The sequence below is a fragment of the Echinops telfairi genome, unplaced genomic scaffold (assembly GCF_000313985.2).
Source record: "Echinops telfairi isolate 266 unplaced genomic scaffold, ASM31398v2 ScPeMD7_7469;HRSCAF=8507_1, whole genome shotgun sequence".
Lineage (NCBI taxonomy): Eukaryota > Metazoa > Chordata > Mammalia > Afrosoricida > Tenrecidae > Echinops > Echinops telfairi.
The window spans coordinates 7954665-7978200 of NW_022111373.1; the positions used below are offsets into that span (position 1 = coordinate 7954665).

General features: G+C 40.1%; 1 protein-coding gene across 3 annotated transcripts in view; it reads left to right on the forward strand.

The window, feature by feature from the left end:
- KIF3A (kinesin family member 3A) overlaps nucleotides 1–23256 on the forward strand; it is a 48716-nt gene extending 25460 nt beyond the window's left edge. The window contains exons 9-19 of one of the 3 annotated variants that reach the window (XM_045285002.1): nucleotides 2125–2223; nucleotides 4236–4307; nucleotides 6531–6539; nucleotides 9550–9706; nucleotides 17328–17508; nucleotides 17711–17821; nucleotides 18129–18254; nucleotides 19245–19298; nucleotides 19641–19709; nucleotides 20299–20423; nucleotides 22247–23256. In XM_045285002.1, the coding sequence (XP_045140937.1) occupies nucleotides 2125–2223; nucleotides 4236–4307; nucleotides 6531–6539; nucleotides 9550–9706; nucleotides 17328–17508; nucleotides 17711–17821; nucleotides 18129–18254; nucleotides 19245–19298; nucleotides 19641–19709; nucleotides 20299–20423; nucleotides 22247–22295 (1052 nt within the window). In that variant the 3' untranslated portion in view covers nucleotides 22296–23256. The remainder of the gene's footprint in view (nucleotides 1–2124; nucleotides 2224–4235; nucleotides 4308–6530; nucleotides 6540–9549; nucleotides 9707–17327; nucleotides 17509–17710; nucleotides 17822–18128; nucleotides 18255–19244; nucleotides 19299–19640; nucleotides 19710–20298; nucleotides 20424–22246) is intronic. The other 2 variants (XM_045285001.1, XM_004696605.2) reach the window with 2 other exon arrangements.
- Nucleotides 23257–23536: the final 280 nt, after the last annotated feature.

Sequence of the window (23536 nt, forward strand, 5' to 3'; positions counted from 1 at the left end):
TGGAGGGCACTTGTGGTTTCACTTGAACTTCTGGCCACTATAAGTTAGCAGTCAGGCTCTGTAATAATTTACGTCGTCCAAGGACTCTGGAATAATTTTAAATGATAGGAAATTTGCAAATATTATATGGAGAGTTCCTTTATATCCTTTACCTAGCTCCTCCTAATATTAACACTTTACACAAACAGCACAGTTATTGATACCAGAGCATTGATATTAATGCAGTCTTCTACCAAGGATTAGAGCTTATTTGATTGTTGCCAGTTTGGTTCCTAATGCTCTTTTTCTGGTCCCAAATCCATTCCATGACCCTGCATTTTGTTTAGTTAGCTGTGTCACCTTACTCTCCTCCAGTCTGCTTTGGGTCCTCCTCAGTCTTTGCCTTTTGTGACCTTGAGACTTTTGAAGGTCAGAGGCTATGTAGACTGCTTCCAAATTTTGGTTTGTGTAAACGTCTCCCGTTGTTAGTCTGCCAGGTGTCTCTGTACATCTTTTATTTCCCTTTGTAATCAATCTGTGTCTTGTGGGGAAATTCCTTGAGGCGTCCTGCAAAGACCCCTTTGTCCTTGGACTCTCTCCCACTGGTCTGTGGCCGCTGGTGGGTCTTGCCCTCGACAGCAGTTGCAGGCGTTTGTGTGCTCGGTAGTAACGTGCTGTTCCATCATTCCCTCTACATCTGTTACTGGGATTCTGCTGCCAGGAAAGGCTATCCCTTCGTCCCATTGACTTACTCATTCAAGTATTGGTATCAGTATGGTGTGCACGTGTTCAGTTCTTTTGAATTGGTTCTGACACAGCAGCTTGTGGTCCAGCAGAACAAAACACTACCCAGTTCTGCACGGACTCCGCGATATGAGGGAGATTAAAAAAATGTGGGGAAATGGAATGAAAATACAGTGGAATTGACACAATGAATGTATGGATGGATTGTGATAAGAGTTGAACGAGCCCCAATAAAATTATTTTTTTTTAAAAAAGTGAAATTCTTCCACAGACTTTTCAAAGCACCTTCAAATTTATTTTGTGGGTTATAATCCAGTGTGACTCAGTGTCTTCTCTAACTGTCTCAACTTTGATGATAAGAGTCTCTTTCAGGTGGTTTCTGTATCCTATCAGAATGTCTCCCTAATGTTTGGAGCAGCTCTTACTTTCTGAAGCTGTAGGCTCATCTTGTGTCTTCCCTGCCTCAGCTTGAGAGCCATCCATTTTGTGCTGCTTTTTGCATCAGAGAATGGGACTTACAAACCAAGATTTGGGCATAGGTGTGTCTTGCTACCAAGGGGTCATTATTTCTAGGCCCAGGGAACAAAATGCTCTATTTTCTAGCAATTCCTTTTCTCAGGATTCTGTGATCTCTTTCCATTCTTTATATACAGGCATAATTAATTACCTCTTTTCCAAGAGGCCCCGGTGGTGCACTGGTTTAAGTGTTGTACCCCTAACCACAAGGTTGATGGTTCAAGCCCGTCAGCTGCTCCCCGCGAGGAAAATGAAACTGCCTGCTCCTGTAAAGAGAGACAGGCTCAGAAACCTACAGAGCGCTTCTGCTCAGTCCTGCAGGGTCTCTGTGGGTTTATGTGATGTAGTCTTATTGTATAGTCTCTCCCCAATCACGTCTATTTCCTTAAATATTTCATACATAGTATTTTTAAAGGTATTCGAATCTTGCCCTGTATTCATATTAGTTTAATTACTCCTTTTCATTAGATATTACTGTTTTAGCGTACATGTAGCCGATGCTGTCTTTGTACTTTCACGGGGTACTTAAAATGAGATCGCTATTGGTGTTAGATGATAGCTTTATAGCTCTTAAATCTACAGATGCAATGAATGCCTTGAAATTTTACCAAACTAAGCTGAGGAGGAAAAAAATCTTTTAAAACACTGAAATAATGCCAACCTAATTTTCATATATATATTTAGAACTGTATCTAATTTATGATTTGATATTTTAAATAAATCAGAACTTAACGTCCCTTTAGAGACTTCAAAATAAAGCATCTGAGAACATCGTGTCTATTTGGGAAGCAACACAACTTAAGGAAGAAAGTTGCCGTAGGCATTTCCTACGTGTCCTTTGTCTTGGTAGAGAATAAAAGCCATTGCATTAACTTTCTATCCAAGGGGAAGAAATATCAGGATCTGATATCAGTGGGTCAGAGGAGGAGGAGGATGACGAGGGTGAAGTCGGAGAGGATGGAGAGAAGAGGAAAAAAAGAAGGGGTAAGTTCTTCACAGTGACCTGACTTGTGAAAGTTAAGGGGTTAGCCTTTCTTACAGCGAGTAGGTGCTGTCAACCTTTTCTGTGTCATTTTAGTGATGGTAGCAATTAGAACAAAAGACATATTAACTTTGCATGATTTTTTCCCTCTTATACTGGCCTCCTGTCTATAGGGGACACATTGTCCCATATGTTCAGTTACTTTAGATTTTACAATGCTAAATATCTGTGATAGTGGTAACATTTTTTAACATTGGGTACTGTTTTAAACAGCTAAGAACTTTAGTCTGTATTTGGATATTATGGTGTTTTTCTTCAAGTAATATCAGTCTTAAAAATCGTTGAATTTTTAATTATAAATTTATGTGGGGATATTACTTTTTTAGTATACTTTTTTAAACTAAGGTTTTTCTTTCTTTTTTTAAACATGCTTTTCTTTGAAATTAATTTACTTTGCTGTTGAGAGTATTAAGATACTATTTTAAGTTTATTCTTTGTAACATGGATTCTCACCCCCTTGTGGGATATTTGTCACCAAGTGTAAGTTAAGACTGTGTTTGCTGTGATAACTATATAGAATAGCATGCAAGAGACATATTATAATGGCCTGCATTTCAGATTTTTTTACCCAAGTATTTATTTCAGAATTCTCTTCCATTAATGTGGATCATTGTTTTCAAGTTGGTGCATATTTTGCTTGTCTTATTAAAATGACCTTGCTGAAAATAAAGGCCACCATTTTTTGATCCAGAGCCCCATATTTAAAACCTTAAAGACTCCGGAACTCCAAATGGCCAGGGGACACATGACTTAGAGCAAGAGTTGGCAAAATGGGGCCTAGGGGCCACATTTGGGCCACCACCTGGTTTATAAATGGAATTTTGTGAAAGCTCCCATGCTCACTGGTCGAGGTCTGTCTGGTCTTTTGGCTGTTGCATGTTAAAGAACAGAGATTCATGCAGTGTTAAGAATCTCACAACGCCGAAAACATTATTGCCTCACTTTTTATAGAGAACATTTGCCAACCTCTGATTTAAAGGAAGCATTTTGTGTATATTTCCCTAATTTTTTTCAAAACTAAAGCAGATAATGGATTTGCTAAATAGCAAAGATTGCCATGTTTAACATGTTAAAATATTTAATAAGCCTTCTCAGCCCTTTTCAAAGTTTTGCCGTGAAACCTTGGATCTGGTAGTGTGATGTTTTGGAAGTGAACGAGCAAACTCGGCGCGTGACCGCCCTAGCCGTGCCCTGTCAGAGTAGAGCTGCACTGCAGTTTTCAGTGCTGCTCTTTAGGAGGCAAGCTGCCAGGTCTTTCTTCCAAGCTATGTCTAGGTTTGGGCTAGCAGCTGAGTTCATGAACCATATGTTTGCATCCCTGGGGACTTCAATCCGGCTATAAATACAGGGTAATTTGACATGCGTAAATTTTTAGTTCTGTGTGACCTTTTAATCCCCGGGTGGTCCAGAAGGCAGGATTTGGTGGTTTGAGTCCACACAGTTACCTGACAAGAAAGGCCTGGTGATCCCTTTTTGAAAAGCAGTCAGCCATCGCAGACCCTGAGGGGACACCATGCCACCCCGACACCTGCAGGGTCGCCGTGAATCTAAACGTACTCAGCAGCGACTGGACAGGACTTTTTTTAAGTTTTAAAATTCATTCCTTTAGCTTATCAATCCAAATAGCTTACTAAGACTTAAGTATCACCAAATATTTATTTTTTATTCTTGTCACATCTTCCTTCCGAAATCTTTTATTTTGGGTTGGTCCTGGGTTTTCCTACAAGAGTACACACGTCACGGAACACAGGTTCTAATTCCCCCGTATGGCTTGTGCAGAGGAAACTGCTTGAGAGTGGTTGTGAGCGGGGCGGGAACAAGTCCTGGTGCTTGAGGACAAAGCTGGCCTGTCCTCTAAACTCTGTTCTTCTGGAGGTGACTTTCCCCCGTGGGTGTGGTCATTTCTCGCTCCTCTTCCTTTGGCTCCAGTTGGGCTCATTTCTTTGTCTTCCAGGCAGTAGCAGCAGCAGTAGTGCAGACTCCACATGCTCTGTGATAGAGAAACCTCTGGATAAGTTCTTGCCTCGTGAGTGGCAACTCGTCCATTCTCTCACAGAGCTTTGGCTTTTCCATAACCCATGGGCTTCATCTGAGAAATGCTGCCCCGCTCCCTGTCATGACTTACCAATCCATGTTGGACTTCTCAGTTGACCAAGCATGTGTTGATCCTTCCCCTCCCCTCACTGCTTCCAGTTACCCATAATCTTTGGAACGTGCTGAAGCTGATGCTTGAGACAGTGGAAGAGCGATTCATGCTGTTGCAATTGAGATAATGTAAAGAGAGCTAGTAAGCTGGATAAAAGAGTAATTCTTATTCTTTTATATATTTTGATGATACTGTTCTAATCCTCGCCAGTACAAGGGACATGCAGTACAAATGCCGCAATTCTGAAAGTGTACATTTTATTTGGGAGTGTGCCATTGTCCATTGAAAAGATTTCACACTTTGGCGGGTATCCTATTCTTAGGAATAGTTTAAGATAGAAAGTTTCCAAATTAAGAGGGGGGGAAAAAAAGCAACCATGAAGTTTGGAACAAGTAAAAATAAATTCAATGGTATTTTATTCAAATGACCATTGATTTCTATTTCTAAATCATCTGATCAATTTTAAGAGAGCTTTCTAAAGTGGGTTTAGAGAGTTTAAACCAGTGAGAAGTTTATGCAGAATCTATCTAGACTTATCTCAAGACTCTTTTGTAAGCCTTACCTTAGTTAGTTAGATTGATACTTCGTGTTCAGAAGCAAGAGATGGTTTTCTTGAGCTAGCGTGCAGCTTACTGTCTTTTAGAGCATTATCCACATACTTAACCTGTTCCAAAACTAATAACAAGAACACTTGGTCATTGTTCTTAGCTTTTGAACTTCCTTGATGAAGAACATTTCCAAGAATCTTCTTCCCTATTGATAGTTATTAAGCATTTTTTTAACAAAATGATTACTTTTAGAAGGTAATTGAAATTAAAATCAATGTAATTGATTTGGGAACAATACAAAAGGTGTATTATAAGTCTCAAAACGCAAGAAAAATGTCTGAGTGAGAGACACTGTCATTTACCTTCCCTTGCTGTTTTAAAGCTTACCTGAATTCTTTAAAGGCAATTGTGTTCAAGTGTGGGGGAAAGACGTGGCTCTCTGCTTGCTCAGGACTCACAGCCTGGGAGGCCACCTGGGACAGTCCCACTCTGCCTGCAGGGTGGCTGTGCGTCAGACTCAGCAGGGAAGCAGTGCGTGGTTTTGCTTTATAAAGTTTGCTCTGAAATGAATTGTACTTTTTCAATTCAGGAAGCTTTGGCTACTGTATGCACCCCTGCCCATAACCACTTGTTGCTGTGCCGTGGGTGTGTTGGTGAGGTGGAGGGCTGGCCCCGCATGGGGTTGCTTCCTGTAATGTGGATGTTCTCTCCCTTTACAAAGGGGAATGGCCTCTTTTATTTTGTAGGTGCCCCTTGCTTGAGTCATCATTTTGTCATTTACCTTTACAGAATCATTGTTACAGTTGCCTTTAATCTAGTAGATGGAATGTAAGTAAGTTTATTATTATTCAGGTGTGCTTCACTTCAGGTAATAACTATTCTTCTGAAAAAACTGGTTAGAAATCAAGTTGGAAAATCAAATCACTTTCTGACTGCATTGGGAGAACTTTTTAGTTTTAAAAAGTCTTCATTAAATTTTTCTGTTAAGAAAAATGTAAATTACTATCACTGAACTATCTGTTTAGTTGGTTGAGGTTTTGTGCCAGATTTTCTTAAAGAGGAGCCTACCTGTAATGGATCTTTACACTGGAAGGAGCATTGAATTGGGACATTTGGGGAATGAAGAGTGTGAGTTTTTGTTACTTTAAAAAATTGGCTTGTTTTTTCTGCTTTGCCCATTTAGACAACTTCCCAGGTCTTAGCAGGTTCCCAGTTCCATGTCTGCCTTTAGTATAAGCACCTGGTGCCCCATGGTTATATTTGCAAGAGTTTGGGAGTCAGTGTAAGCTCCTGAGATTGGTTTGAATTGCAATCTTAGGTTGAATTAATTGTATGTTGGCTCAAATTACATCTCTCACTGTGTTAATATGCTCCTTTTACATGGGCCCTATTTCAGTTTTGATAATGATTTGATTTGTTTCTATACTACTCTGTAAATGAATGCTATTGTGCTTTTGTCTTTGTTTTATGAAAGAAATAATGTTTCCTTTTTTTCCTCCTCATCTCTGTGCACATGCTTCCTGTCTGCGATTTGCTTACTACTTCTTATTGCAAGATCAAGCAGGTTGGTGTGATTGATTCGCACTCCACTCGGTACAATTATTTATCCCATCAAGAACTTTGTTATTTAACTACATTACATTTTCTTAAAATTTAATTTTTTTTTAACAAGGTAAGTGTTTGTCTTTAGATTTTAAAGTATCCTTCATGGATAACTTAGGCTTACCACCCCACCCCCCAAAAAAAAAAAAATCAAGAACTCCTTTTTTGTCTAAATTCTTTAAGACCTATGAAATCAAGTTTTGGAAATACCAATATAAAGAATTTCACATTCAAACATTTATCCCCTCGCCCCTCCCTCCCTAGCTAGGATTCAAATGCCTGGGTCTCTATGTCCAAGGGTGCTCACGTCATGAGCATGAAATTAATTGAATTAATACCTTCTGGAAAGTCTTCTGTTTAACTCCCTTTTGCCAAAGTTCACCACGCTCACAGTTTAGAGTAGTGCATACGGCAGAGGCAAAGGGTAGTTTAAAACGTTACTACTCCTGTTGAGTTTAATGAAGATCATACGCTTTTTTTGTTTCGATTTCTTTACCTGAAGTTTGGTCCTGAGCTTTATCATGGAGCATTAGAAGAAGGTTTTGCTGGTTTGTTTAATGAGGTTTTGTTTTATTATTAAAATATGTATATGTGGAAGTGACTTTAAATGATGCCACGTTTAAAAATGCCGGCTTAGGAGAGAAGGCACCTGGTAGCCGTGGTTTAAGCTTTGGGCTGCTAACTGAGGGGTTGGCAGTTCAAGCCCTCCAGCCGCTCCATTAGAGAAAAATATACAGCCTCGGACCCTGTGAGGAACATTTTCTCTCCGTCTGATCAGCTCGTGATGGATTGAATTGACTTGACAACAGTGGGCTTGGCTTAGGAAAGAGGTACAGACTCACATTTAGTTTAAAATAGTCTTTGAGGGAAGATAAAATTATTTGTCAAGAGTGATTCTGGCTAGAATAATACGTTACCAAGTATGACTTTAGAATTTAAACTTGGTTGTGCATGCATGGTCATCTTCATAAAAATGACCAACAAGATTTTTGCTCTGAATGCTTTTTAATGCTTACGGCCACTTAGACACAGTAGCAAGCCCTCAGTAGGTGTGTACATTTGTATCTCTACATATAAAATGTTGCATTGCATCTTGATGGGCTTTGCAACTATAAAATTTTAACTGTTAATAACACTCTAAAAGTCTGTCAGTGTTTGGATGTTGACCAGATCATTTTCTTTAGTGTCCATGTCTTCACAAACACATATTTTGTCTTAATACATTAGCCTTTTCTTCTTTAAATGTTTGTAACTCTGAAGCAGAAAGGAAGTGATGAGTTTTTAAATGCATGCATTTGCTTTACACCTGAAACTTTTCCCTCTCACATTTCTATAGTATTGCTGACAGGAAACCCTTCCTAGGAATTCTTTAGAAAGAGTGATTTATTGATTTTTTAAAGTGATTTTTGAACATAGTATAATTTGAAAACTTCAATATAGGGTGCCAAAAGTGACCACAGAAGTATTTCTCCAACCTGACTTTTGGAATGCAATTAATCACACCACACCAGAGCATGAATTTGGATCAGCGCTTTTGTTTCACCTTTTATTTAGCTTTTTGTTTTGTGGCTTCAATTTGTTTTGGACTTACATTTCTGTAGAAATGCAAGGTAATGTATTTTAAATCCTTAAGGTTTATGATAGTAACTTTGCTTCCGAGAATGAGAGCGTATGGGTGAATATGTGTCATGGTTCCTAAAAGAGTGTGTGCATATATATATATATCTCCATCATAATTACTTTTTAATTCTCTTTTCTTGTAAGCTGGAGGCGTTAGCTGTTGGGTGGAGATATTAGCAGCCTATACATTTCTGGTTTTCATCCTTCTCTGGAGCAGCTCTGGTGGTGGTGTGGTTGGCACTGGGCTTCAAGCCACATGGTCCGAAATCACCAACAGCTCCTCTGGAGAAAGACTGGGCTTTCTACTCCAGTAAATAGTTGCCATCTCAGAATCCCCAGTGGTCCTTTGGGAAGGAAGTTAGGAGTGTCAGGAAGCTTTCTGGATGGTGTCTGGACATCTCTCTGAGACATTTGATCAGCTTTCTGAAGGAAAGTATGTTTCTAAGAGATTGCAGTACCAGAAGTGAATTTGCGCTGATTTGGTTTTAAAACCAGTTTAATAGGCTGGTTTGTATGTCCTCCTTTTGATTTTTGATTTAATAAACTTTTATTGAGTGCCAATTTATATGTATATGAAGCATTCTATTAGACATAATCAAAAGAGTTAATTGAAAGGGGTACTTCCAGCTGTAGTATTTTATAGTATTTCTGTTTGTTTTTGACACATTTATTTTTGACTTAAAGAGCTTATTGTGGTCTTGAGTTTGACATGATAATGAGTTATTTTAGTTGCTCATTTGTAGTACTATATCATGGCAGCTGAGCACTGTAGAGTGACTGAATTTCTCTGTAATTTTTTAATAGAATCTCTTCCCTTAAAACTATACTATGAAATAAAATACCTCCAAGTAATTTTATTAATAATTTTAGAACTCCGACAGATGCAGAGTATTTATATAAATTCTGCCCGAAAATTTTACCTGCTTATTTCATACCTATATGTAACTTTTATTTGTGCATTTGCTTTTGCTTTTGCAGGAGATAATTTGAGGAAACACTTGGTTTTATAGCTTATGAGAAAAAGTAGCCCAAGAGTTGTGTTTCAACCTACATGTGCTATTTAAGGCACACAAATCTGCTTTTCAAATGTATTTTGTTTTCTGTTCATCCTTCTGCTCATCTATTCTGCTGCTCCTTCGTTTTTGTGTTCAGCTGCCATCACCCAGTTAGACAGCACTCTGAATGTAGTTTTTAGTTAAAGCTCTTCCAGAGCACAGCAAATAGGTATAGAGGTTGTCCCTTTGGTTTCCTTAAAAGGCTATTTTTGTATTTTTGTGTCATCAAGGTGGTTGTGCATGGGATAATCTGCACAACTCATCTTTGTGATTGTGTCCATTAAATAACTTACATAGGTAAAAAGAAGGTTTCTCCAGATAAGATGGTTGAAATGCAAGCAAAAATTGAAGAGGAGAGGAAAGCACTTGAAACAAAGCTCGACATGGAGGAAGAAGAACGGAACAAGGCTAGAGCGGAGCTGGAGAAACGAGAAAAGGATCTTCTTAAGGCGCAGTGAGTAGGATTGGATCGGGGTGAATTCGTGATTTAAATTTGTAGTATTTTTCATAAGATACACTGTGTTAGTCTGGGTACTTTAGAGAAACAAATCCGCAGAAACTCATGTGTAAGAGAATTTTAGATAAAGGGTAAGTGCGCATCAAGAAAACATCCCAACCCAGTGCTTCTCAAGCCCACAAGTCCAACATTAACCCATATGTCCGGCACCAATCCATAAAGTCCTCCTCCATCTAACAAAAGATACACTATGACGCTGACTGCAGGAAGAAATCCAAGTCAGTGAACGTGTAAGCATCTCAGCGCTGGCAGGGGTCTCCACACAGCTGCTCCAGCACCCAGGGCTGCATTGGGGTAGGTCCATGTGGCTTCTCCTCAGGGATGTCTTGCAGGAAGTGAGCCTTGCCAGCTGAAGCAGGGAACTGGCTAAGGCAGCTACACCCTGGTGCGACCATCACAAAGCAAGAGACCTGAGAACTAGAAAGGCGAGGCTCACTGAGCCATTTATCTCTCAGCCCTTCAGTTAACCCCACATGTGTTTATCAACCAGGTTGGCACAATAAACATTAACTCTCTCATCCACAAACAAGAAAAATGAATAGTAAGTAAATAGCTTGAATTTTGTCTCCAGTAGATGTAGCCCTAGATATGAACATCCGACTTATGTACATAGCCCATAGTTACAAGCCAGTCTGTGTAAAGAAATATATATATATATAAAATGTTGAGTAAAATAAGTTAATCATCCAAGGACAAATAATGTGTGGTCTTTTATATAAAAAGTCAAGAATAGATATACACATAGAAAGCAATGAGTTTTGCTGGCTACCAGGGATGGAAAACAGTGAAAGGAGGAAATAATTTTTTAGATAGTACATATTTGTTACTGTTGGTATTGGGAAAGATAGTATGTAATATAGTTGGAGACTGCAAAAGGTCCCAAGGCAAATGAAGACACTTAAGAAATATGGAAGATAATAAGGAACAATTTCGTTAAATACTCCAAAGTAAAATTTTGCAACAATCATGCAGCCAGAATATATGTGGTTTGTATGGGCATATGTATCTAGGACGGCACATGTGAGTAGGTGAATATGCATGAATGTATATGTATGTACATGTGTATGTGTATTGCAGATGTTAGTATATATGAAATGTGCTAATAAATATTAAACGCTGGTTGTCCATTTGTTCTACTGTGATGGCGTACATGTTGGTGTGATGCTGGAAGCTATTCCACCCAGAGTGAAGAGGATTCTCAGCATAGCTTCCAGACTAAGACTATGAAGAAAGGATGTGCTGTCCACTTCGGAGGAATTAAGTCACTGAAAACCCTACAGATAGCATCAGAACATTGTCAGAGACAGCGCCAGAGCCTCTCCGGTCAGAAGGCACTCAGAATATTCCTGCGGAAGAGCTGCCTTCTTCAAGTAGAGTCGGCCATAATGATGTGGATGGAGTGAAGCCTTCAAGACCTTCATTTGCAGATGGGGCAAGACTCAAAATGAGAAGAAACAGCTGCAAACACCTATTAATAATTGGAACTTGGAGTGTAGGAAGTGTGAATTTAGACTTGGAAGTAATCAAAAATTAAATGGAACACAAAAAGATCAATAGCATAAGCATTAGTGAACTGAAATGGACTAGTATTGGACATTTTGAATCATGCAATAATATGAATTACTGTTCTACAAATTCGAGAGGAATGACATCACATCCATTGTCAGAAAGGACCTTTCAAGATATAGAAGTACAGTGCTGTCTGTGATAGGGTACTAGCCCTCTGCTTACAAGGAAATAGTTAGTACAACTGTTATTCAAATTTGTGCACCAACCACTAAAGCTAGTGAAGAAACTGAAGATTTTTACCAACGTTTTCAGTCTGAAATTGAAACATGCAGTCAAGGTGCATTCATCATTGTTGGTGATTAGAATGGAAAAATTGGAAACAGAAGAAGGAACAGTAGTGGGAAATAATGGTTTGGGTGATTAACAACAAAGCTGAAGATCACACAATAAGAGTTTTGCAAGACCAATGACTTCTTCATAAAAAATGTCTGTCTTCCAGCAACGCAAAAGGTACACATGAATTTCTCCAGATGGAATACACAAATCAAATGGATTATATCTATGGGAAGAGATGATAGAGAAGTTCAATATCAGCATCTCAAGTGAGGCTGGGGACTGACTGTGGAACAGACCATCAATTGCTCATATGTAAGTTTGGGATAAAGCTGCAGAAAATGAAAAGTCTATGAGACGCAAAATACAACCTGGAGTCTGTCCCACCTGAATTTCAAGAACATCTTAAGAACAGATTTGATACTTTGAACACCAGGGACAGAAGACCTGATGAACTGTGAATGACATCAAAACACCATTCATGAAGGAAGCAAAGGTCATTAAAAAGACAGTAAAGAAAGAACAGATACACATGGATGTCAGAAGAGACTCTCAAACTTGCTCTTAGTCATAGAGTAGTGTGTGTTAAGCCAGGATGGCTAGAGAAACAAATCCAGTGACACTCATGTGTTTAAGAAAGTCCCTTATAGCAAAAACTGGTTATCAAGGAAGCATACCAGTCTAGCTCGACTCAAGTCCGTAAGTCCGATGCTAATTTACAAGTCCTTCAGACTCACTCAGCCATGTGCAGTGATGCAGAATGCAGGAAGATCACAGGCTGGTGGGTGCAGAGTTGTATGGGCACAAGGTCAGTGGGAACACGGCAGGGCTACAGCAGCTCTCGGGGTCTCCAGCAAGCAGGAAAGTGAAGTGGGAGAGAAAGCCCTGCTTATGAGAAAGCTATGCCCCCAAGGGGACAGCATCAGGCCGTGACCTGATGGACAGGTTTGATTCCAACCCTAGCCAGGAGTGTCTGGTTGACCCAAATCACCTGACTACCATAACTAGCTAAGGCAAGTGGGGGAATGATGAAGTCGAAGAGCCGAACAGAACATTTCAGAGATCAGCTAGAGAAGACAGAAAACCGAATAGGAAGAAAATGCTTTCAGCATATCTTAAACTGAAAGAATTGAAGTTGCATATTGAAAGATTATTTTATCGGCAAGATACTGAAGGACGCAGGAAGCATCAAAAAAAGATGGAAAGAATACACAGAATTATAGTACCCAAAAGAACTAGCTGACATTCAACCATTTCAAGAAGTAGCATTTGATCAAGAATCAATGGTAATGAAGGAAGAAGCCCAAGCTGCACTGAAGGCATTAGTGAAAAGGCTCCAAGAATGGACAGAATAGTAATTGAAATGTTTCAACAAGCTGGTGCAACATTGGAAGCGCTCACTGTTTTATGCCAAGACATTTGGAAGACAGCTGATTGGAAGAGATCCAAATTGTACCCATTCCAAAGAAAGGAACCCAACAGAACGACAAGATTGTAGAACAATATCATTGAAGTGAAATTTTCACGCAAGTGAAATTTTGCTGAAGATCATTCAACAAGAACTGTAGCACAGCACATTGACAGGAGCTACCAGAAATCAGGCCATATTCAGAAGTGGACATAGAACAAGGGTTATCATTGCTGATGTCAGATGGATCTTAGCTGAAAGCAGAGAATACCAGAGAGATGTTTACTTGTGTCTTATTGGCTACACAAAGACATTTGACTGTGTGGATCATAACAAATGATGGATAACCTAGAGAAGAATGAGAATTTCAGAACAATTAATTGTGTTCATGTGGAACCTATGTGTCGATCAAGAGACAGTTGAGCAAACAACTAGGGAATACTACATGGTGTACAACAGGAGGGGTGTGCATCAGGGTTCTAGCCTTCCATCATACGTATTCAATCTGTATGCTGAGAAAATCATCAGAGAGGCTGGACTATATGGAAAAAAATGTAGATTGGTGGAAGGCTTATTAACGACCTGGGATATACAGACGACACTATGTTGCTGGCTGAAAGTGAGGAGGACTTGAAGCACTTGCTGATGAAGATCAAGGATTGAAGCCTTAAATATGGGCTACACCTTAAAAAAACATAAATCCTCTCATCACTGGACCAATAAGTGACATCACGATACATGGAGAAAAGATTTAAATAGTCAATTTTTGTCTTGCCTGGACCTCCAATCAGTGTTCAGGAAAGCAGTAGTCAAGAAATCAAAAGACGCATCGCGTTGGGTGAATATGTTGTGCAAAATGTCTTTAAAGTGCTGAAAAATAAAGACTTTGAGGACTAAGGTTCACCTAACCAAAACCATGGTATTTCCAATTGTTTGATATGCATGTGAAAATTGGACATCGAATAAAGAAGCCCAAAGAAGAATTAGTGCATTGAATTGTGGTGCTGGCCAAGAATTTTGAAAGTACCATGGATTACCAAAAGAACCAACAAAGCTGTGTTGGAAGAAGTACAGCCAGAATGTTTCTTAGAATTCTTCTTAGATTAGACTGGTAGAGGACATTATGCTGAGTAAAGTAGAGAAGCAGTGAAAAAGAGGAAGACCCTCAACAAGATGGAATGACACACTGGCTGCAACAATGGGTTCAAACATAACAGTTGTGAGGATGGCACAGGACCAAGCTGTTTTGGGTGCAGTTGGTCATATGGTCACTGTGAGTCAGAACTGACCTAACAACAATCAAAGGACATATTAAACCTCATGGGGGCTGGGGGTACAGTTACGGGCACTACCAAAATATAATCTAAACAGCTCATGGAATTGGTTTACTGAGTTTGAAGGCTTGACACCACACCATGGTCTTGGTATAACTCGGTCAGCTGCCACAGCTGAGTTCATAAAAATAATGTTCTACATCCTAATTTGGTGAGTTGCACTTGGGGGGGTCTTATAAGCTTGCAAGTAGCCATCTGAGATACAGCTATTAGTTTTTCCCATATGGATAAAAGGAGAGTGAAGGAAACCTAACACTTAGGAAGAAATTAGTCCATATAACTGATATCTAATGGCCCATGAGAACTACAGCCTCTTCTAGTTTGCGACCAGGAGAATTAGATGTTGCTCGGCTATCATGCTTGACCATGTTGGCTAAGACACAATAGAAGGTTGCAACTAGAATGACAGGAGAATGTAGGACAAGAAACTATAGGAAGGAAAATTGCTTTTAAAAAAAACCAGATTTATTGGATTGAAAGAGACTAGAGGAATCCCCCAGACCATCACCCTAAATTACCTTTGAGCTTGGAATTGACGCCATCCTAGTCGTTATCTTTCATCGAAATAGAAGATTGGCTTATAAAATAGACATCACTGTTGAATACTGTGCTGCTTTACATTTATCAATTATATGAGACCAAACACTTATTGTAAAACAAAAATGAGACCGTACCGTGCAGCAGGGAAGCTAGATTAATGGAAATAGAACAGGCGACTAGAAATAAAGAGAAAGCCAACATAAAGAGAAAGCCAACATAAAGAGAAAGCCAATGCAGTCAGTGTCTGCAACAGTATAAAACTTGTTAAAATAGTCCCCCTGGAACTAAACTACTTAAGGGGAAGATGAAGATGGCAGGGAAGATGGAGTTAAAGGACTTAAAGGAAAAAAATAAAATAGATTTAAAAAATAAATAAATAAAGGACTTAAAGGAAAAGATGAAGCAAAGGAAGTTGGAGAAAACCAGACTCAAGGAAGCAGTTGGTCCAGAGGATTTAAGGACCATGTACCATAGCAGCCTCCGACCTGAGATCTGACCACTCTAACCGGGACCACAAAAGAAGCAAGTTAGAATGGGTAAAAATTTAAAACAAAATTCAAATGCAGTGGAACTTCAGATTCCTGGTCTGAAAGACTGGAAGGGTCAATCCCATCCCTGTGACTATCACCCAAAGACAGGCTTCTACCTTGAAGGTACTGCCGAAGGTCACCTTTTAGCCTGTTAATAGATGGGCTTGTAAAATAGACAGTGACCCCCCCAGGAAGAGTAATCCTTAGAATAGAAGGGGTACCCAAAAAAGGGACAAAAAGCTCTGTTAGGCAGAGCTTTCATAGTATGCATTTCTCCCTGCTAGGCGAGCATCCAGCAACTCCCTCTGAGTTAGTGCACCCAGTGACATCACCTGGGAAGGTTCTCTCTGGTCACGGTGAATATTTTCAGAAAAGCTGTTTACCTCAAACCTTGTTTTTTGTGATGGCCGATTTAAGAGAACAGTGTGCAGCTGTGAAATTTTGTTTCCTGCTTTGGAAAAATGATGCAGAATCTGTTGTGTTGTTGAACACAGCTTACAAGGACAGCGCTGTGGGAAAAACTCAAGTGTACGAGTGGTTTTCTCAACTCAAAAAAGATGATATGTTGATTGATTCTGGTCGTCCCAGTCAACTTCCCCAAATGGACAAAAATGTTGATGAAGCGCATTTGGAGTTGGTTCCCCCAGGTCAGACTGTTAATCAGGCTTTCTATTTAGAGGTTCTGAAAAAATAGCCTAACTGTGCAACAAAAAAGGCCTGATTTGTGGCCGAGTATGGACTGATTTTACCACCACAACAATGCACCTGGTCACAGCCATCTCAATGTGCCAGTATTTGGCAAAAATCAGATGCCTCTCTTGCCCCACACACCTGACTGACCTGACCTCTCTCTGTGTGACTTTTTTGTTTTTGTTTCCACAAATGAAGAGGGACATGAAAGGACAGTGATTTGATGGTTTAGAAGGGGTGAAGAAAAAATACGAGGTAGGTGCTGTCAGCCATCCAAACAGAGGAGGTTGGAAAATGTTTCCAAGAGTGGAATCGCAGATTTGACAAATGTATTCAGTGTAATGGAGAGTACTTTGAAGGTGATAAGGTTGTTTTGTCAACAACAACAACAACAACAACAACAAAAAGTATATATATAAAATATATAGCTTGCGGGGCATGTGGAATCTGGGTTTTGGAGGAGTACCTCCTTGTAACCCTCTATTTGAGATCAAAGGGGCAATATTTACTTCCAACCCAAGCTGGACACCAGAGGAATGGCAATGGAGGAAAGGGGAGAACTGTCAAGGAGCAACTGGTGTGTGAACTGCTCACTGGAAAGTAATTTGCTGTGTAAGCTTAGTCCTAAAGCACAGTAGCATATTTTAAACAGCAAAGACTTAGGAACAGCATCGGTTGGTAATATGGATACCACTGAATAACTACTGGTAAGGAGTCTGGTGGCACAGTGGGGAAGTGTTCAGGTGCTAACCAGGAGCTCAGCACTTTGGAACACCCCTACCCCCACCTCCCCGGTTGCTCCACCAAAGGAAAAACCTGATGTTCTGCTGCTCCCATAGATTACGGCCTGGGGGATTCTGCTGTGTCCCATAGGTTCACGGTGCAGCACTGGAAAGGACAAGCTGGCATGCAATAGCAGCAGCACACTTAGTTTTGGATAGAATGGTTTCATTGTATGTGGTATGAGTATTTTTAAAATGCGTATGTATCTGTTTTTATTATTTGATCTCGGAAAGAAACAGAATTTTTGAATTGCCGATGAAATCTTAAGTGAATGCTGCACAATGTTGCAAATTGGTAGAAATGTTACATAACTGTAGTTCTGTTTCCGAAAGTGGACATCCAAATTCTTGTTACATATTGGGAAATGATAGAAACAGTATAAGATTAATAAATGATACATGATTATAGAGTGACCTCATTCTAATGGGCAGGCAAGAGCATCAGTCTTTGCTGGAAAAGCTATCTGCACTGGAGAAGAAGGTGATTGTTGGTGGTGTTGATTTGCTGGCGAAAGCCGAGGAACAAGAGAAACTTCTTGAAGAATCTAACATGGAGCTAGAAGAAAGGCGGAAAAGAGCAGAACAGCTCCGCAGAGAGCTTGAGGAAAAAGAGGTAGTGCAACCTCGTTTCTTAAGTGTTTGTCTGCTGTGTTTAACTTTTCTAGGCAAAAGCTAATGATCTTTTAGCGAAATTTTACAGAAGATTATGAATTGCTTTGAAAGATAATTAACGCTTATTTGTACCATCAATAAAATGATTCAGTTAGTGATTTAGTGAAGAACATTATTCTGAAGCGTGCCCGTTTTTGTGATAGCAAGAACGCTTGGATATTGAAGAAAAATATACCAGCTTGCAAGAGGAAGCTCAGGGAAAGACCAAGAAGTTAAAGAAAGTCTGGACTATGCTGATGGCCGCAAAATCTGAGGTTGGTGTTAAAGTAGCTGCCAATGTAGCTCCAGTCGTCTTTCATTTAATTTCTTAGATTAAGAAGTCATAATATGTCCTTATAATTTTGAAGAAATAAAATACTTCACTTTTATGTGCTGTTTGAGATTTTAGCTGTAAGCTGAAAATGTTTCTTTTCCTATCTTCTTTGCGATAACAGGGACGAGGGGCTCGCAGGTAGTCTCAGCCCCTCTGGTGTTTTTGTGGAAGACGTGAGTCAGCCCTCATAAGGCCAGGCCCTATGTCATGTATGTCTCTTCTGAATATTTCCATGACTTCTCTGGTAGATGGCGGATCTCCAGCAAGAACATCAGAGGGAAATAGAAGGTTTACTGGAGAACATCCGACAGCTTAGTCGGGAGCTTCGACTTCAGATGCTTATCATCGATAACTTTATACCTCAGGATTACCAGGTACCGGGGACATTTTCTGACCCACATGCTTGGTGTCACTATTTCTATTTTAATTGAAGTAAATATGTACAGGTCATTTACCAACTCTGAACATTTCTTTACTAATACCATCACATTTCACTTCAGCCGTTAACCTTGTCTTAGCACATTACTTGCTGTTTGCGTATCCACATAAGACTTCCTCAGCCCTTTGCAGGAACGCAGATCTAGGTAATTGCATCCAGCCACAGGGCTGCTCAGTCATGCAGCAACCTTAGTCATGTAAGTCAACGCAACACGAGTCCTGTGCACATAATGTTCCTCTGCCAGTAGATGTTTATCCTTAAAACGAGTATAATTTTAAAATCTGAGCTTCTGTTTTTTTAACTGTATATTTCCATCTTCCTAGTCTATTTTTGTAAACTTTAAAATACTGACTTTAAAAAAATCCATTAAAAATTAAATTAAAAATTCCATCTTTCATCTCAATACAATTTTTTTTGTCTAAAAATAAACATTGGTGCTTTGTTTTTTGGGGGGAACAGAATTAAATAAATAACCAAGGAATCCTTGGTTCATGATACATTCTCCTTTTTGGTCCTTGGATGGTCTGGATTTGTTGAATTCGTTATTTTATAATGAACTCTGGTGAACTCATCACCAGAAATAAAGCTAGGGCTCTGATAGTCAACCACGTGTTCCCCTCCCTTCCTCTCTGTCTTTGCCTCTTCCAACCCAGGCCCTTGTCTGAGTCCCAAGCTCCTCACTCCCTTGCTTTTCCCTTTCATGTAGTGTGACTACATCTGCATACATAGTCCTAACAAGTGTATCTGTTAGTTTATAGATACATATATGTAAATGCTAGTGCAATTTATAAAGACGATGTCATGTATGTAATGATGTAATATGTACCTTTTCCACTTAATATTATCAAGATTTTAGTATCATGATTATTTTTTAATATTTTAAATGATACTAAACATTAAAAGTAGGTTTTACCTCTTTTAAAAGGAAATGATTGAAAATTATGTCCATTGGAATGAAGACATAGGAGAATGGCAGCTAGTGAGTATTATTTTCATTTTCTGAGATTTTTACGGGGTACTTCCTGCGGCCTAGGAATTGTGCTGCATGGGGTAGGAGGTGGTCAGAGAGGAACTAGAAGAGACTCCAGCAGGGATGGTGATATGTTGTTTTTCTCATTAACCATGAAATACAGATTATGCAATGGAAAAAGTATAGGTTGGGGCTACATGGGACTGGTCGACCTCAGGATCACCTTCTGTTTTAACATGCAAAGCATGTCTTACAAGTGTAACTTTGGAGTCTTGCACAATAATTTGCTTTATTGACAATATATAAAGATGATTCTCTAATTAAGATAATTCTCTCTTCCTCTCTTTTGAGAAATGTGTTGCTTATACAGGAAATAACATGAGGAAACAGACCCCTGTACCTGACAAAAAGGAGAAAGATGTGAGCATGCTGTATTTTTTTTTTGCTAACTACAGTTTTGTTGTTATTGTTCTTCTGTAGAAACTCAGGCCACTAAATCATGTGACCAACTGGATATTGGATAGTCAGCTCTGTGGAAAATGGACTAAACTTTTGGGAGCATAGGCTGTAAAGTGCGGGTGATTATTAGGACCTTTCTGTTCACGTTCAGTCATCATGGCAGGCTTCATGTCTGCCACAGAGGGACAGGAAGCCAGTCTATACTTTGTGGTCCTGGGGCTCTGGTGCACTGGACTGTGTCTTCCCTGTCACAGCCTCCCTGGCTCTTAGTCAACAAGAAGTGGCAGCAGCGTTAGGGAAAGCAATGGTTATTCTTTATGTCTGAAGAGCTTTCGTATCAGCATGTCTTCATTTATCTATCCAACACGTGGTGAACAGTCTGTAGATGTTAGGGATTCGTTATTGAGACCCGCAGATGGCATCTTGGAGACCTTCCTGTGGTCTTGTCTTGTAGGCATTTCCCCTAGGAGTGTGTGCAGTCTTTTCAGTCTTTCCACACTGGTTTAGCTTTCTCCTTTGAGTGTGCCTTTTCTCTGTTTCTTTTCCGTAGCCCTTCGAGGTGGACCTTTCCCATGTGTATCTCGCCTACACAGAGGAGAGTCTGCGGCAGTCCCTGATGAAGTTAGAAAGGCCACGGACTTCAAAGGGGAAAGGAAGGCCCAAGACCGGGAGACGGTAAGGAGGCCCTCTAGTCACATGACTCGAAGGCATTGAGATATTCTCATAGGTAGCAGTTCAAGGAAAGGAAATGTATTTAGTTCACACGATGACTACTCTGGCTGATGTATTTAAGAACAAGTCAAATTTTAATCCATTGCTTTAAGAAATACTGAGCTAATTTTAAAATTATGTAGTTAAAATTTGCATAATTAAAATCTGGCTAAAATATTAAGGCCTCCAACTTATTTAATCCTTCAGGGTAATAGAATTTATTTTCATAGTTCACTTTGTTCTTTCCAAATATATAATAGATCACCCGCAGCCTTCATTCATTTCTGAATGATTCTGCTCAGCAGCTTTTACACGTGTTGAACTTTTAAAAGTTAACACTTTTTTTCCTCTAGTTAGACTCCCAGATTTTAGGTGATTAATTTTTCTGTCTTAAACAAAGCCAAAAAACCTCCTCAGTTATGAGCTGGGGACCTCTGCTCTGGGAGTAATCCCCATGCACATGACACGGGTCTGGGACACTCGGTGCAAGGCTCCAGCTGGGACTCGTTTTTCTTCACCTTCCCCTTACTTCAGGGCTGCCCAGCCTGCTGTAGTCTAGGGCTTGGGGCTCTTCAAGTGGTGGATATTAAGACTCTCCCCCCACACTCTTACCCCCATTTTAAATACACGTGCTTTTGAGTTACATGTAGGGTGAAATTGTATGTTTTCAATATTTTCAGATTGTGTAATCTTACAAAGATCCAGCCATTATAAATTTTGGATAATTGAATTTGGAGTGGATATAATCAGTTACATATTATTAAGTATACCCTTTTTTACATTCTTTATCATTTAGGCCTGGTTCAACATGCATGTAATATTTCTGAATTTTGAAGCAAATCAATTATAAGAAAAACCAATCTCTCCATCTGTTTCCACTCTTTATTGAGATACTTTCCTTTCTACTCTGCCACCAGGAAAACAACACGTAGGCGTGGTGGTAAAACTTGCCTCAACTTGTAGGCTGAAAAACAGAAAGTGATGGAGACTGGGGCAAGCGGGAGAGTTGTTCTGTGTCAGCAGAGGGCTGCTGTTCTGTCCCTAGGTAGTGGTAGGAATTGAGGCTCTGGTTTCTGGAACAAGGTTATTTCCATGAAGTCTCTCAGTTTTTCATCACTTAAAAAAAAAGTGTGAACATAAAACAAACATATTGTGATCACTCATTTAAACGTGTACTTTTTGGTTTTGACACACTAAAATAAACAAACGGGGTCACCATTTGGATGTAAACCAAGCCCAGCATCTCTGGATACTAGAATTAGCCTGTCAAGTCTTGGAAGCCCTGTGGAACCGATACGGCGGCCACAGCCCTGAGCAAAAATAGACTGTAAGTGGTTGTTTAATAGTTACATGATGGACCTCATTAGCACTGTATATTTTGATGTTCTGAGCAAAATTGCAGTAAACAGCATATTAATGTAATCTCAACTCCTGCATATATATCTGTGAAGAATTATCTCAGATGGTTTGTGTCTCAGAATTTTAACTGACCAAGCCTGCACATTTAGCTTGCCCCGGAAGAGGTCATCATCAGGGACTTAGCCCAGTGTCAGAAGTGATCACTCGCCCGTCGTCCCCTGACCACTCAAGCCTCCCGGGGTGTGTTGCTTCAAGCCTCCCCAGGCTCGCCAGGGTGGCCGTGAACTGATCACACGACACAGTCCCGTCAAGCCTGGCCTGTCTGTCAGACTCATGGCCACTCTGTATTGTCCAGCAGCCGGTGGGGCGTGTTGGCATTTGAGTCGTTGAGGAGCGAGTTCACGCTTCCTTTTCCCTTCCCCAAACAGAAAGCGGTCCACCAAGCCTGACGCTGTGATCGACTCTCTACTGCAGTGAACGTGACCGCTCTTGAGTCACAGTCAAATGACTGCTCTTCTAGCGCCTGGACAAACGAACTGAAAATGCCTGTGTCGTTTTGAATCACGGAAGCTGTCAATTGTGGACTATGACTGGAAATCAATTTGCCTAATGCCTTTTAGCCTATATATATTAAGGTAATATAACATGTTAACATTGTGCAAGTAGCGATTGTTCAAATTGTCATGCTTACTCTTCAGTTTGAAGTTGGGGAGCAGCTCACATTCCCTTTGGGGAGCTGCCTTTAGATGGATGCGTAAGCCTGCGAGCCCTTTACCCAACTGGAGCGAGAGACCCGGACACAAACGAGGTGTGTCCCGGTTTGCACATGTGAATTAGCAGATCAGACTGTCCTGTGTTGCACTGTTATGTTTATGTGGGCAGCACATCTAAGAAATGACTCTCAACCACTTATCCCACCCTACTACTAACCTGCCCAGCCTACTGAAATCGTCCTAATTTTTATACTGCCATTCAGTGCATTTTACGTATGAGATGATTGATCTTAGAGCTCTTCTGTAGAAAAACTTGTCATCTGACAGTCAATTTCCAGAAGTGTCTACATGTTATCAAAAAAAGATAGAAAAACACTTCTTATCGGAATCTCTTCTGACCTTTTGGGGGCCACTTTTGAGTTAAAACCAGCTGGGCTGTTTAAATTATGATTTCATGTTGCCTTGAAACATTGAATTGTAGCTGGGGAGTCATCGCTGCAGGAAACTTAAAGAGCTAAACACTGGTTGCTTGTGAGATTTGCCTGCTTGTGGGGTTTTCTTGCTTGTTTGTTTAATTCTCTTGAACTATGCCACTTGAGCATCTTCCTGTCTCGGTTGTAAATGGCGATGGGAGTTGCTGAGTATCTTGGAATCGAGAAAGACCTCTGTTTGTCAGAAAATGCAACTAAAAAAGACACTTTGCTTTATTTATAAACAAAAAAATCTTCCCCAGATTTCTTCTAGTCACGAATCCAGTTAGGATGGTATTCTTAGAAAAGGAAAAAGGAGATTTAGTTTGTAGTCGGAGACGTCGTCACGGAGAAAATTGCCCTTCCACTGACCGTCACCCAAGGCGTGCTTTTGTTCGGACAGTGGCGCTGCTCCTGGGCCGCCGCCCCGGCCCTCGGCGGGCATTCAGATCCCATCCTCAGTTCTGGGACGTGCTGGATGCAGATGTTCTGGAAACTTCCTAAATTAGTTTTCATTCAGTTTCCATTATTTCAG